This window comes from Dermacentor variabilis, unplaced genomic scaffold (genome assembly GCF_050947875.1).
Source record: "Dermacentor variabilis isolate Ectoservices unplaced genomic scaffold, ASM5094787v1 scaffold_12, whole genome shotgun sequence".
NCBI classification, from domain to species: domain Eukaryota; kingdom Metazoa; phylum Arthropoda; class Arachnida; order Ixodida; family Ixodidae; genus Dermacentor; species Dermacentor variabilis.
In genome coordinates, this window is record NW_027460280.1 from 1,193,486 (window position 1) to 1,210,229 (window position 16,744).

Consider the following 16,744-nt stretch of genomic DNA (forward strand, 5'->3'; position numbering starts at 1 on the left):
GACTGCATTGTGATCTGCATGCGTATACGTCCCTGATAAAAGTGTCCGAAGGTTTAACTGGTGATTGTGAGCCAGAAATAGGACACGCTAAAATGAGTAACTTGAAATCAGATATTCCATCTTTGACATTAGCTGAGCAGTCTCGGAGCGAGCTGCTTACAAATGCAAGGTCAAGAACAGAAGAAGAACTGAAAATACTGGTAGCTTTGGAAACCAGTTGGTTTAAGGAAGAGATAAATGCAGTTAGTAGTAGTGGCTCAGCATTTTTAGAATCCTTGCTATCATGAGAAAGGCTGAACCAGTTAATGCTGGGTAAGTTGAAATCACCAGTGATAAGGATGTTTGAGCGCGAATTTGTATTTTGCAGCAAGTACTAATCATATAGTGCTTCTAAATATTCAGGGGGAGCATTTGGAGGATGATAGACACCGCCCAAAGTTATATCCTTAGGAAAAAATTGCAAGTTGCAACATATGCTTTCGTGATTATTGATGCCATCTAAGCGGGTAAATTTGATACAGTTTTTTATTGCAATTTCAACTCTGCCGCCCTTGTGATGCTCTGTTTCTGAGAATTAGCATGTAGGAAGATGGTACTACCATTTCAGAATTTTGCACATCGGAATGTAGCCAGGTTTCTGTGATCACTAAGATATGTGGTTGATAAGTCAAAATTATATCTTCAAGGAACTGTACCTTATTAAGAACACTGAGTGCATTGAGCGAACAAAGCTGAAGCGTCTTGCTAGATACTTGTAATTTCTTAACGCACTTGCACATAAGTGCACAAGTGGACTGATAAGAGAACCGTTCGGGTTCCACAGATGCAGTGGATTGGGACAACTCTACTCTGCAATTTCTAAGTGTGTTCCATACATACAGCTTGCCACAAACTTTCAGCTTACAAAAAATGAGAGAAACTTCAGAACCACCATCTTTTTCTTCAGCGGCAGTACAGCCTAATCCGCACGCATGTCCCGAATTTGTTTAGAAACATCCTCCGATATGGCTATTTCCGTACTCTTTAATTTGAAGCAGGATAACAAAACCTTAGTTTTGTCGATGTAGTTATAAAGCCTCAAAATGATAGGATGAGGAGGACACTGCGTCTTTGCGGACAATTCTGTGAATGCGCTTTATGGAATTGATTTGAACACCAAGGCTGTTTTTAAAGATTTCTTAGTCTACTTTCCGCTCCGCTTCTTCTGAGTCCTCCCCCTGTTTTTCTTTTACGCCATAAACTACAATGTTGTTATGATGACTTCTATTTTCGAGGTCTTCGACCTTTGCACTTAACTCAAGAACTAGTTTGTTAGTGTTCCTGCAAGCTTCATCGCACTTCTCCAACCTTTGCTCGCTTATCTCGATTCAGCAGAGTTCTTATTCAATAGTGGTAATCTTAGTTTGAATACCTTCGACTGTTGATTGCACCTGTTTCAAGCTTGAAGTCAGTGTGTCAAAAGTTTGTCTTTGTTTGCTCTTTCAAAATTTTCATGACAAATTCACTGTTTAAGTGTGTCTTGGGAGTCAGAAGAAGAACCAGGGTTTAGCTCTATATCTCCCGAGGTTAGTAGCATCAACCTTGTCACATGCACACAATTGCACAATAAACTGAGCAAACACTGTGAGTTTGGCAACATTGTGAATGTGACTGAATCATCTCTAATAGAAGAAATTAAATATTTGTCACCAACCTGGAAAAAAAGAATTCGGATCAGCATCAGTCTTCCAGCAGTGTCACCAAGCCCACTGAAAGAATCTTCTAACTGCCTCCAGTATTTATACTTGAATTCGTCAGTATCTGATGATGTCACTGAGCTGATAAGATATATGCTTGATGCACACGGAACGTCGGACCTTGAATGATGATGCTGCGATGACCAAGCCAGCTGGCGCATGCTCGTTGGAGGAAGCTTGTTTATCAAGCGGATGTTCCTGTGATTCATGTTTCTCGAAGTGTTAAAAAATTTCTACAATAATAGCTACATGCTTTCATGGGCACCGACCACAGTTCTGTGGTATGTGTCCTTCTCTTGGTCCTGTTGTGCTGTTTTCTGCTCGAAATCATGAACCAACCAGCCCAAATGCACCGACCACAGTTCTGTGGTATGTGTCCTTCTCTTGGTCCTGTTGTGCTGTTTTCTGCTCGAAATCATGAACCAACCAGCCCAAATGCGTGCCCTTCTGCAAGTAAAGCAGGTTTTTAGCCAAGCTGAGTTAAGTTCTCTAAAGGAAAACAACGCTTGTACATGTGATGCGCAGTTCAGCGTGTTGCCATAGCCACGTGCGCACTTCTGATTTCTGAAGTATGTCGTCTCTTGAAGACCTAAGCGAGCTGGAGCAAAGGATTTTAGCTCGTATGCATGCCCAGAATGTCGCTCTTGTACAGCAGCCATCATGTGCGCCACCCTGCATTGAGGCACGCGAGCTCCTCTCGTTAGCATGGACTTCTTTTACTTCACAGTACGCATAGAATAATGTTTAAAAGCTTAATAATATTTGAACTTATATTTAAGCAAAAAGTATGTGGCTCTTAATAGCAGCCAGTTTACATACAGTAATCTCGTATACAGTGGACTCTCTTTAAATGGAACCTCAAGGGACCAGGGAGATTGGTTCCATTTATCAGGAGTTCCATTTACTGAGAGATAAAGCTGAATGCAATTGCATGAATACGAAACCAGCCAACCATGAGGATGGTGTTCCATTTAAGAGGCAGTTACATTTAAGCGCTTTCTGTTTATCGAGATTCCTCTGTACTACATCTTCAGTACCAAAGCTTCACCGCCAGTTGGTGCCACTTACTGGTTTTTGAGACTTTCTTTACAAGTTTAATATAATTCTTACTGAAATCACAAACAGCATGCTGGATTGTATTATTACAAATCATGGTCATTTAATTTCTATCAATGTCCTACAACACATTCTAACCAGTTGTCAGTCCCTTTAATGAATGTAGTAGTAGTTATGACATTACTGTTTACTAGGTTCCATGATAAATGAGATGCGAAATGAGCACCTAAATAGTAAATGCTGGATACAAATTCCACTGGCTTGGTATTGAATATGCAGTAATGGGCTTTCTTTTGTAGCAAATGGAACCACTTTTGTTTTGTCTACACTAGCTTCTATTTGCCAGTCATAACACCATTTAATTTATGTAAATTGCATTGTAAGTTATTAAAAAAAATTATGGGGTTTTACTTGCCAAAACCACAATCTGATTATAAGGCACGCCATAGTTAAAGACTCTGGAAATTCGGACCACCTGGGGTTCCTTACGTGCACCTAAATCTAAGTACATTAGTGTTTTTGCATTTTGCCCTCATCGAAATGCGGCCGCCATGGCCGGAATTTGATCCTGCGACCTTGCTGTAAGTTATTAGCATCCTGAGTGTTAGTAATATGTCGATGTATCAAGCAACCATCCGCAAATAATCTTACTGTCATGAAATTACCTATATCATTAATTTAAATTTGAAACAAAATTGGCTCAGGCACAAATCGGGAGGCTCATGGCACTCCTGATTTGACGTGCGGTAATGGGGACCATGTTAATTTACTGGAATGGATTGATAGTGGTTAGAGAATTTTTTTTTATCCATTTGATTACACGGGTGCTTAAATTAAGGCTAATAAGCACTTTTATTAGGTGTATTTATGGAACCTTGTTGAAAGCTCCTGCAAAATTTACAAAAAACAGCAATAATTTTGGACGAATCATATACAGCAATAGGATTTTCAGTAAATTGAATAATTGTGTCACAAGATTGACCACGTAGGAAACCGTGTTGGTTAACGAAAAAGTAGTTAATATTCCCAAAGTATTCCATGACTGTAGATGAAATGATGTGGTCAAGTAGTTTACTGCCGCTACTAGTTAAAAAGTTTCGCCTCTACTAAGTTGAATTAGAAATGTCTCCCAATTTATATATACAGTGGAATCTCAATAAATGGAAATCGCTTAAATGGAACTGCCTCTTAAACGGGGCACCATCCTCATGGTTGGTTGGTTGGTTTTGTATTCATGCAATTGTATTCAGCTTTGTCTCTCAGTAAATGGAACTCCTGATAAATGGAACCAATTTCCCTAGTAACTTGAGGTTCCGTTTAAAGAGTGTCCACTATGTAGGGATCACACAGCCAATTTCCAGTTGTTATTTGGACTGCCAGTCCTTTGGATTGTCGCTGTAGTTTATAGCCATAGACTGTGAGCCGATTAATTTGGCCACAAATTGTTTTGGCTGGAGCTCTAGCTTTACATGTCCAATCCAGTGAGGCAACGTGGTCAGCAACAACAGGTGTATTGGACAAACCTTGCTGTGCCTCTAGCACTTGGGTTTTGGTCGCGTCATGTGTGGTGTGTGCAGTGGCAGGTGTCAGAAAAGCCAAAGGCTTTTGTGCTGGGTTGCTGATCATTCATTTTTGTAGCAAGGTCTGCTGTTGAGGCATGCACTGTGGTATCAGCTACCATGCAAAACATCACTCTCCACCAGAAGTCTCTGTGCAACCATTGCAAGCCTCTGAAACAAAAGTGGGCCAGCTCATGATGCATGGTATCACTGCACATGCAAATGTTTATATGGTGATGTAGCGTGACACTATTTTTGTCAATCCCTGCAGTTCTACACCACATTTGCATTCGTGTGTCGGTCCAAGCCTGACTGCAATGAGGTGCATGCCTACGTCTCCTTTGTTCCGGTAAGTGGCTCATACGGTCTGTGCCCATATGTTTGTGTCCACCTCGTGCTGTCGCTTGTTGCAGATCTTGAGCTACATCATCCTGCGCAACATCAGTGGTCTGCTGCGCACTCGTTACAGCACCTTCTTTGCCTGGTTTGGAAAGATCTCTCTTGAGGTAGGCTGGCCATGTTTTTGCAATAGTATGCAGAGCAATGATTGATTCCTTAGCTACTTTTACGGGCATGTTTCTAAGTTTTTTTTTTTTCATATGATTCAAGAAGATTTCATTTTATGCGTTGAAATGAATGTTACAAGTCTCGGTATGGGCACAAGTTCCCCAAAATATGAGCCTAGTTGATCATCAGGCACACAAGGTACCGAAAAACTTTCTTTCTATATATGTTAAATGTTTCAAATTGTGGAGTGTACTTTGTGTAGGCAGGTGCTTTAATAAATTTGTGGTGTATGCTTCTTCTTCATTTGGTTTTGTTATTTAGATTTTTGCTCCAGCATTAGTGTTATTGATGCCTTAAGCAGCAGGAATATTCTCTCCAATGTACTTTTGTCCGCAGGCACCGGTAGCAGGAACGAAGGTCTGAAGTTGATCATGACATATGTTATGCTGCAAGGCGACATATTGTTTGGTGGCATGCTTTAGTTTAGTGGTATAAACAGAAATTGCTGTTTCAGCAAGGTGAGTTGTCAGTTTATTTGCTCGTAAGAAATTTAGAAACAACTGCAAGCAGCTTTTGTTCCAGATTTGGAGCATAGGCCTGGCCACAGTGCTGCTACTTTACTTTCCGACACTGTGCACACAACCAGTGTCTATTAGAACTGGTTGTTAGATTGATTTTCAAATCATGCATTTGCACCTATGCACATGACATTGCTAAAAGAAAACCCTCACTAAATTCCGGAAACCTGTTGGGAGAAAGGCAACTTAGTCCGATTGGTTGTTATTCTCACACTTCATCGGGGTTTGAGAATTCCTATGGGCGACAGGTGTTTGCTGTGTTCCCAAGCCCGGACCCTACCTTGAACACTGAATACTGCTAGCACAAACAAGTGCCGGTCATCAGACACAGACTAGCTTATCACACAGATCAGCTAACTATAAGGAGAAAGGTGCACCCTGACTCACAAATGTTCATCGAAACTGAGAGCTGGGCGAGTTGGTGTGGTTCCATCTTAACGAAAAAGTGCGCGAAAAAGACTAAGATGAGAAACGACAAGCTCTCTTACTCTCTTTCTTTCTAGTCTACATCTTTTTCACACACTTTTTCGTTAAGATGGAATCACAAATGGAGCTCTCATTTGTTTGTATTCCAAGACACACTCACCAGGTAACTTAACAATTTTAACCTCATTATATCATGCAGAATATATGTATTTAACTTCTGAAAGCACGAAAATGTTAGTGCCTCTGTATTATGAAATGTTATGTGATATACTGCAACGTGAGTCGCAGTGCGGAGTTGCATTTGAAGGTTGAAAATAGTCAAGTATCGTACCTGTAGCAATGGAGCAACACTAGAAACAAATGATTGCACCTTTTGGAGGCTTACTACATACAAAAACTTCCATTTTTTAACCTCCGGCGTGCTTGAAAGTATCTTTGTGTTTGCACAAGACTGATACGTCTTGCTAGGTAGGCCCAACGTTTGCATGCACAGCACAATAGTTTCCGCGGTTTCGTCGCTGAAATCATTGAGACTGATCAAAATAAAGTAATCGGTAGCAGGGACCGTTTCAGCCTCAATGAAACACCTTGATTCTATGGCACAAACATGAAACTTGAGCACAGCACCAAATGAAAGAGCCGCCGTGAACTTGGATGTCGTGTTTATATGGACAGTGTTTTCAGCACAAGTGATGGATTCTAGAGTTGCTTTAGAGGGTCTTCTGTTTAGTACTATACTGCTACTCATGTTTATCAATGTTATTTCTAGATGAGCCAGGTAGAATTGGCCACAAAAACTAAATCGGCCGCTGACGCAGCACATACTTGGAAATACGCGGTGTAGAATGCCTCCATACGAATAACTGGGACAACACAATACTCTTCATTTATGACCTCCGAAATCTGGCAGCACGCGCCGCGAGGCTATGACCTGCTGAGTTGTTGCATCAGAGGCCGCTCTGTCGCATGATTTGAGAGCAGTGTTGCTGAATGTCGGCGAGCAAAAGTAGCCAGATGCTAATGTGAAACTACCTAGAAGTAGCTAAAAAATCCAGCAAGTAGCTAAAAATAGATAATGTTTTTCAAGCGATCTTTTAAAAGATATTCTGGGTATATAACATATTTATTGGCAGCTGTATTATCTTAAAAGATTAAACACAGCTCTCAAGTCATCTTTTCTTGCAGGCAACTATGCAGAACATGTATGAATGCACAATAAATGGGCTCCAGTATTGATTCCAATAATTTAGGGAAGGCGTAATTTTCTCAAAGCATCAAGGTTTGGGCGCTCACGAAAGACGAGCTGTAAATGCATCACTGCTCTGTAAACTTGTAAAAAGTGAACTGCATATAATTTATGCTAAAAGTAGCTCCTTAGCTATTTTAGCTCATTTACGCCTAATGCGAAGGTTGTGGGATCATTCCCCACCTGCGGCAAGTTGTTTTTTCATCCTCTTTCATTTCCATTAATTTATCATTTCTATATTTCATTTATTAAGCACAAGTAACTTCCCCTATGTTGTCCTTGGTGTGAGTGTTTGTTGGCTTCTTATGATATGACCAATAAAAATTAAGCCCCTCGGTTAACCCCCTTTCTTCTCATTCATTACATAACGAGGGTCTCGAATCTGGCAACATTGATGCCCTAAGAGGAAGCTTTAGCTTGGGCCCAACTCCGATGCGGCCTATTTAAATACATGTAAAACACAAAAACATTTTTCTAAGATAACCCCTGGACCGATTTTAATTAAATTTGTTGCATTCGAGATAGAAAGTTAAATTCTAGTGACTGTTGGTAGCAGAATTTCAATTTAGGTCCTGAATTTTGTTTTAAAAAATTTTCAAAAATTTGAAAGTTTGAAAAAAAAATAATAGCACAAAGTTTGCAGATTCATAGCTCGGTATGAAAAACAGATGTCACAATTCTGTAAACGCATCCATTAGATCATTCAAAGCGGACAAATTCGATATGTCAATTTATATCTTACGTCCATTTGTTACATTGTTTACTAGGGTTCTGCAAAAGTTGTATTTCCATATTATTAAATTTTTTTAGATTCATGTGTAACATATCAATTTTTTACGCTTACTATTATATGCAATTCATGGAATTGTATTATCAGTTTTCGTTGCTGAGTTACAGAGTTGTAAACTTGATAGTTTCGTTTTTTGTCATAGCAAGACAGGGGGCCAGCTGGGGAGGGAGGGGAGAATTTTAAAATTTCGCTTTTATGGTGTATGTGTTATGCTTGATTCAGCTAACCTCTCAGATAATAATTTCCGGGGTTTTACTTTCCAAAACTACGGTGTGATTAAGAGGCATGCAGGAGTGGCGGACTCGGGATTAAATTTTAACACCTGAGGTTCTGGCATTCCGCCCCCATCGAAGTGTGACTGCCGCAGCCGGGGATCGAACCTATGTCCTTGAGCTTAGCAGTGCTACTTTTCAAATATAAGGACGCTTGGCAGAACCACAAGAATCCAACGATAGCACAAACACAAAAGCCAACGAATTATAATATGCTCAGTTCGATGACTCTACTGGTGCAAATTCTGGGATTGCAGGTATTTTGGGCTGTTCACCATGTTTGTGATATTTCTGCCCAAAACTGCTTTGGTAGCAAAGTGAAATAAATTCTGCAAAATGTTCCAATGAACTAGTTTCTTCAGGACTACAAAAAACTAAGCGTATAGACATATCTCCTCATCCCAAATGCCTTGCGGCCTTACTCTCATCACTTGTCACTTGCCCTCCCAGTTTTGGCGCTCGGGAGGTGTAGAGCAGCTTCCATAGAGTTACGCGAGTTGAGACATGAAATAATAAGTTCTGCTGTTTGCTCATGTGTTTTTATCGTATCTTATACTGTGTGTAATGAAGCAGACGCGCCTCTTGTTTCGGATAGCAGCTCAGCGACGACGACGACCCATGCTGTGATTTGCGAGAGCGCTCAGGTTGTTCACTGCTGCTAGGCTGCTGTCTATCTGCTGTTTCTTGCCTTCAATTAAACATCATTACATTTGGTGGAGATTGCTGCGATCCCTCAAGTCACCCTGGAGCTTCGCAATCGTACATTGCCCACCGTAACCATGACTGATGCAACCTACGCACCGACTGTAGCTACCCCTGTCACTTGCACCGGCGTTCTCCGTCAACGTGACCTGGCCATCTTTTGTGGGACTGGAGAATATGACGTCGAAGACTGGCTGTCTTCCTATGAACGTGTAAGCGCTCACAATAAGTGGGACGACCAGTCTAAACTGAATAACGTCATATTTTACCTTGCTGATGTCGCAAATCTCAGGTTTAAGAACCATGAATCTGACATTTCGAGTTGGTCCACATTCAAGACACATTTCGCCGAAGTGTTTGGCTGCCCCGCTGTCCACAAGCTACGCGCCAAACAGAGTCTACGCCAGCGAGCACAGCAACCGGGAGAGAGCTTCCCCAGCTATATTGAGGATGTCTTGGATCTCTGCAGCCATGTTAATCCAATGATGGCGGAGTACGAGAAGATTAACCATATTCTAAAGGGTATTGAAGACGACGTGTTTCAAATGCTGCTGGCCAAGGGTCCAACCAACGTCGCCGCACTCTTCAACCTGTGTCAGAGTTTCGACTAATTGCGCCGCCAACGTAACAGCACTCGCCAAAACGTCCCACAGGCTGACTCGGTCTCGGCCATTGCAGCTGCCGCAGGCCATACCGATCCTTCTGCTCTCGTCCTTCAGCTCAAGGATTTCATATGCGAGGAAGTGGCCCGCCAGCTGTCGCTACTCCCTCACAGTCAGGAGCCTGCCCCAAAACTGACTCCGACCGTGCAACAAGCCATCCGAGCCCAAATATCTGACCCACTTACCCCTTCATATTTAAAAAAGCGCCAAAAAAACACGGACAAGGGAGGACACAGGACGAGCGCTGACTGCCAACAACATCTTTATTGGAGCCTGCGCAAATATATACAATTTGCAACGGGCATAAAAAAAGTGAAAGAAGAAGGGGAAGGCGAGTCATCGTCAGTCAACTCCTGCTGCGCATGCGTCAATAACATGAAAAAATATAGAAGTAACCATAACATGGTGGACACAGGCCAAACTGATTAACTTCTAAGGAACTTAAGTTCTTTATCACAAAGTGCTATGGAAGGGGAACTAACACAAGTGGCTCCTAACTGACACATTGAAAATGCCTCAAAGATTTCTCTGGCCATCTGATTGCTGTACCTTTTCAACACGCGTGTGTCGTCAAGGTGTGGTGAACAGCCACACTTTGCACAATGAACAGCCAGATTACTGCCAGTCTTAATCTTGACACAGTGCGTGTGCTCTTGCAAACATGCATTGATACAGCGTCCTGTTTGCCCTATGTAAGTGCAGCCGCAAGAGGTGGGAATGGAATACACTACATTGGTACTGCAATCTGCAGGCTTGGCGACATGTTGCTTATTGCACAGTCCAGGTGTTCTCCAGCTTTCGTTGACTTTTTTGCACATCCTTCCTAACTTGTTAGGCGCAGTGAACACTACCTTTATACCAGCCCGGCCTGCGGCTTTCTTGATGCGATGGGACACACCATGTATATACGGTATCGCAACAGTCTTGGTTAAGACATCACCCGCTTCGCGCTGTTTCTTGGGGGAACGAGCCTCTTGCAATTAAACTTCCGCCAAGGAAGACAGCAGTTGTTCAGGATAGCCACTTGTTTTAAGCCGCTGGACTTGATTGGAGAGGCTGCTGGACATCGAGTGGTGGCAAGAGCGAACGACCGCATTTCTAAGGGCCCCTAGGGCGATGGAGCGCTTCACCACTTTAGAAGGGTTGGATGTGTAGGGGAGAAGGTGTTTTTTGGAACGCGGGGCATACATCCAACATGTGTGCCCTTCCTGGAGGTGTAGTGCAAGGTCTAAAAAGCGGAGTTGGCCTTTTTCTGGCAATTCTCTTGTGAACGTCAAACCTCGATAGATGCTCCTGAATTTTTCAAACACTTGGTAAACCAGGGTTGTGGCTTCATTAAGGTGGGTAGAAAGGATCACCAGAAAATCATCAACGTAGCGAAACACCTTCTTAACAGAAATTGTGCTGAGTTGCTCCTGGAGGAGACTATCATAGTGCGCCAACAAGAGATCACTCATTATGGGCGCAATATGAGAGCCTATGCATATCCCGTTCTTTTGCACATAGAACTCTTCCTTATGCAGGACGACGGTAGATCTTAGGTAGACCTGCAGCAGGTCCAGGAAATTGGCAACGCTGGTGCCAACCGCATTCTGGAACCGGACTTCACCTATCGTTTCTATGCCTTCCTACACAACGGCGAAGAGGTCATCTTGAGGTAGGGAATAATATAGGTCCTTGATGTCTACTGAGAATGCCTGAGCTCTTTTAATGCTTGACTCCTTTAGGAACTGGTCTACCTCTGTCGAGTTGCATACTAAAAACGGGTAATTTATGAGAAGCTGCCTGAGACCTTCCAGAAGGTAGGACCCTAGGCACTTTTGCCAAGTGCCAACTTCTAAAACAATGACTCTAAAGGGGTGGCCCATCTTGTGAGTTTCAACAGTAAAAAAGGCGGAAAGGCACAATCTCTTGGAGCGCTTCATCACCTTGGACAACTTTTCTAGACCGGCTTCCTCACATCTGCCTACAGCGAACTTTTTGGTCTTGGAAGGGTTGAACCCATCGGCAACTTGAAATTTTCTTTGAGTGCGCTTTCTGCGGAAAGGGGAAATTGCAGGGAGTGGCATATAACAAAGCCGCCTTCTTTATCTGACACTAGCAACTTTAAGTCACTGCTCTGCAGCGATTCGATGATGTTTGATACCTTCAGTCGACAGGGACCAGAGAGAGGATCCCTATGAAAGTGCATCAACACACTCCAGAACCACCCTTTCGCAGTCGGGGGAAGCGGCTCTACTTGCAGTCATTCTAACAAGGGACAACGCTTCGACTTTGTCAACCTTAGGCGGAACGCAGAACTTAGGTCCCAAGCTCAAAACTTTTTCACTCGTTGCGGAATAACTACTTCTCCCAGTTTGGCAACTGGCTGGCCAGGCGGAGACCCAGGAGGCTTACCAGTGACTCTGGGACGAATGGCACGCCAAAGAGCTTCTGTGAGAAGAGGCACCACCTTCAGCTTTCGGCGGAAGTATTAAGCGAGCCTGCTCAGGGACGAATTCCTTGAACATAGGGCAAACACTGCACTTACATAGGGCAAACAGGACGCTGTATCAATGAACGTTTGTATCAATGAACGTTTTTTGGGCGCTGTTTTAAATATGATTGATCCGTACCAATTAGCTCGCACCGAAACCCTTCTGGGTCAGCACTTACCCCTGTTCGCCTGCCAGCGCCTGTGATGGCACCGCTATTCGCGTCTCCGACGTGAATAGCGGTGCCATCATCGGTACCACTATCTTATGCTGACTACCCGTCGCGGGTCATTTTTTTGCCGCTCAACTATGCTGCCGCTGTCGCACGGCCACCCCCACCGTCATATTCCGTCCCACCTCCAATGCACCGGGTTCCCCCTGCTCCCATTCCACAACAGTCACCACAGCCTCTTCGTCTAGCCAACATGTGGCGCATGCCAGACAACAGGCCTATTTGCTTCGCCTGTGGCATCGGTGGTCACGTTGCGCCCTTTTGTCGTCGTAACATGTCCTCACACCGTGATGCCTTTGACCAGTTTCCCTCCTCGCCACAACATCCCGCCGACGTATGCTGCCAAGACGCCGCTGACCTGCCGCTGAGACCCTTCGATCGCGACCGCCATTCAAACAGTCGCCGGTCTCCTTCTCCACTTCGACGGTCGTTGTCACCTATGCGTCGTCAGCCCCCTACTGCCGAGGGAAACTGACTAGCGCAGTTCCAGGGGCAAGAACTGCAAGGTCATCGAACTTTCTAAGGCCTCAATTTTCACCACAGAATGTCATTGACGTCCATGTCAAGAGAGCATCCGCCCAAGCGCTTATCAACACCGGGGCCGCCGTTTCCGTCATCCATGAAAATCTTTCTCGCAAGCTGAAAAAAGTCCCGACCTCTCCATCTGGCATGGCACTCTGCACTGCTAGCGCGCAGCGCATTCATCCTACCACTGTATGCACAGCCCGTATAGTCATCCAAGACGTTTTGTACCATTATCGAGTTTTTTGTGTTGCCATCCTGTCACGCCATAGTGCCATCATCGATTGTTCTCGTGTGGAAGTGGCCCTTTCGACACTATGTGACTCCCCATTTGTTGGCGCCGACCTCAGTGTTCACGTCTTCGTTGATGATGATACTGATCTACCTCCGGAGACGTCGGTGGTTGTGACCTTGCTGTGTACTGCCGTGCCAGACTTGACTGTGGCGTTTACGCCCTCTGACCTGCTTGTTCGCCGCAAGGACCTATTTCTCCCGAAGAGCGAGAAATCCTAGAAGCGTACTACACCAGTTTATTAGGTGACGACTGCATTAGTACAACCTCGGTGTGCTTACTTGAAAAAGAATTTGCATTTCTAGGTCGGTCACGATAGATGCGATATCTTGTCTTTTCATGCTCTGTGATTAGTGATGATGTGGTTGCGCATGCTCTGCTAGCCTTGCTGGGACTACGCCGTTTCTAATAAAGCTCAGTTTATAGTCCAGTCGTTGTGGTGTGAACCTCTTCTCTTGTCCTTTGTGTTTTTGACTGGTTTTTTTCCTTCAACTATGTACCAACTGGCCCGGATTTCAACCCTTCTATTTCTCCTATTTGCCGTCCTCAGGGTTAGGTCTGAATCCGGTTTGATACCCATCTGTAATCCGCACCGCGGTACCCAGTGACCATACTGCGTGGTGAGATCTTAGGATTTGTGCAAACTGTAACGTGTGTTGAAGACCTTGACGTTCACGATGGCGCCACCCGTTTACATCTAGACGCCATAACTTCCGTCTCCTCAACACCACCCTTAGCAGTTTTCGACAATGCCATCGCTGCAGACCTTTCGCTTTCTCATCACACTAAACTTCTTGCTGTGCTGAACGACTTCGCTTCTTCGTTCAACTGCAACAAACCATCCTTGGGTCGTACGGCAAGTGGCTCTTGTAATATCGACACCGGTTCCCATGCCCCCCCTTGCGACAGCGTGCATATCGCGTTTCCGCAGAAGAGCGCCGAGTTATCACAGAACAAGTGGACGACATGCTGCAGCGCGGCGTCATTCAGCCTTCTCAAAGCCCTTGGTCGTCACCTGTCGTTCTAGTGCGGAAGAAAGATGGCACCATTCGGTTTTGTATTGATTATCGCCGCCTAAACAGGATCACAAGAAAAGACGTCTACCCGCTGCCTCGGATTGACGATGCTCTTGACTGTCTCCAAAGTGCCGAATACTTCTCGTCTTTAGATCTCCGCTCCGGCTATTGGCAGGTTCCCATGGCTGAGGCTGACCGCCCAAAAGACAGCTTTCATCACTCCTGACAGCCTGTACGAGTTTAACGTTATGCCTTTCGGCCTCTGCAATGCTCCCGCTACCTTTGAGCGCATGATTGATACCATCCTTCGTGGACACAAGTGGAAGACTTGTTTATGTTACCTGAATGACATAGTTGTTTTCCCACAGGATTTTCCGACACATCTCGTCCGTCTGCATGACATCCTGACCTGTCTCACTTCAGCTGGCCTACAGCTCAACCTCAAGAAGGGCCGTTTCGCTGCCCGAAAATTCACTGTTGTGGGTCACATTGTCTCAAAAGACGGCATCCTTCCTGATCCCAACAAGCTTTGCACAGTCGCCGAGTTTCCGAAGCCCACATCTATCAAGGCCCTGCGAAGTTTCATAGGCCTGTGCTCTTATTTTCGATGCTTCATGCAGAACTTCGCCTTAATATCGCACCCTTGACGAAGCTACTTACTGCAAGCAAAGGCATTTCTGCGTGGTAATCAGCATGCGATGAGGCCTTTCACAAGTTACATGATTGCTGACTTCCCCGCCGATTCTTTGCCATTACAACCCAACTGTGCCGACAGAGGTTCACACAGACACCAGTGGTGTTGGCCTTGGTGTGGTCTCGGCCCAATGGAAGCAACGAATGAAGAATACGTCGTGGCTTATGCCAGCCGTACCCTTAAGAAAGCTGAGATGAATTACTCCGGTACAGAGAAGGAATGCTTAGCCATCATTTGGGCGTTGGCCAAGTTTCGTCCTTATCTCTACGGCCGTCCATTCAGCATCATCACTGACCATCAGGCCCTTTGTTGGCTCTCCTCCTTGAAAGACCCGCCGGTCGCCTCGGACGTTGGGCACTTCGCCTACAGGAATACGACATCCATTTCATATACCACTCTGGTTGAAAACATTCTGATGCTGACGCACTCCCCTACTCGTCGATGACACCTGATGTGGCTTCTCTTTCCATTCCTTCTCTGACCTCAGACCCGTCACTACTGACCGCTATTGACATGCCTTCCAAGCAACGCAAAGACCTATCGCTCGCCTTGCTGCTTGACTACCTTGCCGCTCCATCGGTTGTTCCTTCAACGTGGACGTTACGCCGTCAAGCAGCCCACTTTGCCGTGCGAGACAACACCCTCTACCACCGCAACTATATGCCTGACGGTCGGAAATGGCTTCTGGCTCCCCCACTGCACCCTACTGGCCCACCACAGCCGCTACCGTGCCCTGCTCGACCATTCGACCGCATAGGCATTGACCTCTATGGCCCGCTCCCATCCAGCGGATGTGGAAACCGCTGGATTATTGTTGGCGGCGATCACCTGACGTGCTACACCGAGACCGCGGCTCTCCCCGCCGAGATCACGCGCGAAGTTGCAATGTTCATTCTTCGCAACTTCGTCCTTCGCCACGGTGCTCCTTGAGACTTACTCAGCGATAGGGGTCGTGTCTTTTTGTCAGAAGCGATACAATCCCTCCTCCACGAGTGCCCAATCATTCACCGGAAGTTGACCGCGTATCACCCCCAAATGAACGGTCTCACGGAGCGCTTCAACCGAACACTGGGCGACATGTTGAGGATGTATGTTTCGTCCGACCACACGAATTGGGACACCATACTCCCGTTCGTTACTTTTGCTTATAATACCGCGACACAAGTGACCACCGGTGACTCTTGTATGGGCGTGAGCCTTTGTGTCCTCCGGATACTATCCTGCCCTACTGACCTGATGCTTCCGAGTGCACAACTATTTCAGAAGTCGCCCGATACGCTGAAGATTGCCACCAGCTGGCTCGTTCGTGGACCAGCGGGGATCAGGGGCGTTAGAAGACAAGACGCGACAATCAGGCCACGCCCACATTCCCTGCTGGTTCCTTTGTTTGGCTATGGATACCGCCTCACACGCCTGGCCTTTCTTCTAAGCTACTTGTGCGGTACCACGGTCCGTGCCGGATCATCGACGCCTCCTCCCCTGTGAACTATATTGTTGAGCCCGTCACACCATCGCCGGACCTTCGTTGTCGAGGTCGCGAGACTGTGCATGTTAGCTGGCTGAAGCCTTATTTCGATCCCCTCATCCTCTCTGCTCCCTGAGTAGCCAGGATGGCTCCGTTTCACTCCTGGGGCCAATGTAATGAAGCCGACGCGCCTTGTGTTTCGGATAGCAGCTCAGTGACGACGACCCGTGCTGTGATTTGCGAGAGCACTCGGGTTGTTCGCTGCTGCTAGGCTGCTGTCTAGTTGCTGTTTCTCGCCTTCAGTTGAATATCATTACATGTGTAATACTGGAGAAACAATGAGAGAGCGCTGTTAACCTGCCCGTAGCAAGTGATTTTAGTGCATTTTGGTAGAATATCTGCATTTCTTTTTTTTTTTTTTTTGTCGCGTCGTGTTGTCTGTCTGCCGGAAGTGATCTGAAGCCAGGTCACTTTCTCCAGCCCTGTGAAACTTGCATGTACCACATTGCTGTAGT

At 45.4% G+C, this 16,744-nt stretch overlaps 1 protein-coding gene across 3 annotated transcripts in view; it reads left to right on the plus strand.

The window, feature by feature from the left end:
• Window positions 1-16,744, plus strand: part of LOC142566004 (N-acetylneuraminate (7)9-O-acetyltransferase) — a 213,950-nt gene that overhangs the window by 172,350 nt on the left and 24,856 nt on the right. For 2 of the 3 annotated variants that reach the window (XM_075676685.1, XM_075676684.1), the window contains 2 exons: window positions 4,623-4,700; window positions 4,765-4,857. In XM_075676685.1, coding sequence (XP_075532800.1) covers window positions 4,623-4,700; window positions 4,765-4,857 — 171 coding nt within the window. Of the gene's footprint in view, window positions 1-4,622; window positions 4,701-4,764; window positions 4,858-5,254; window positions 5,377-16,744 lie in introns of all 3 variants that reach the window. The other variant, XR_012824953.1, reaches the window with a different exon arrangement.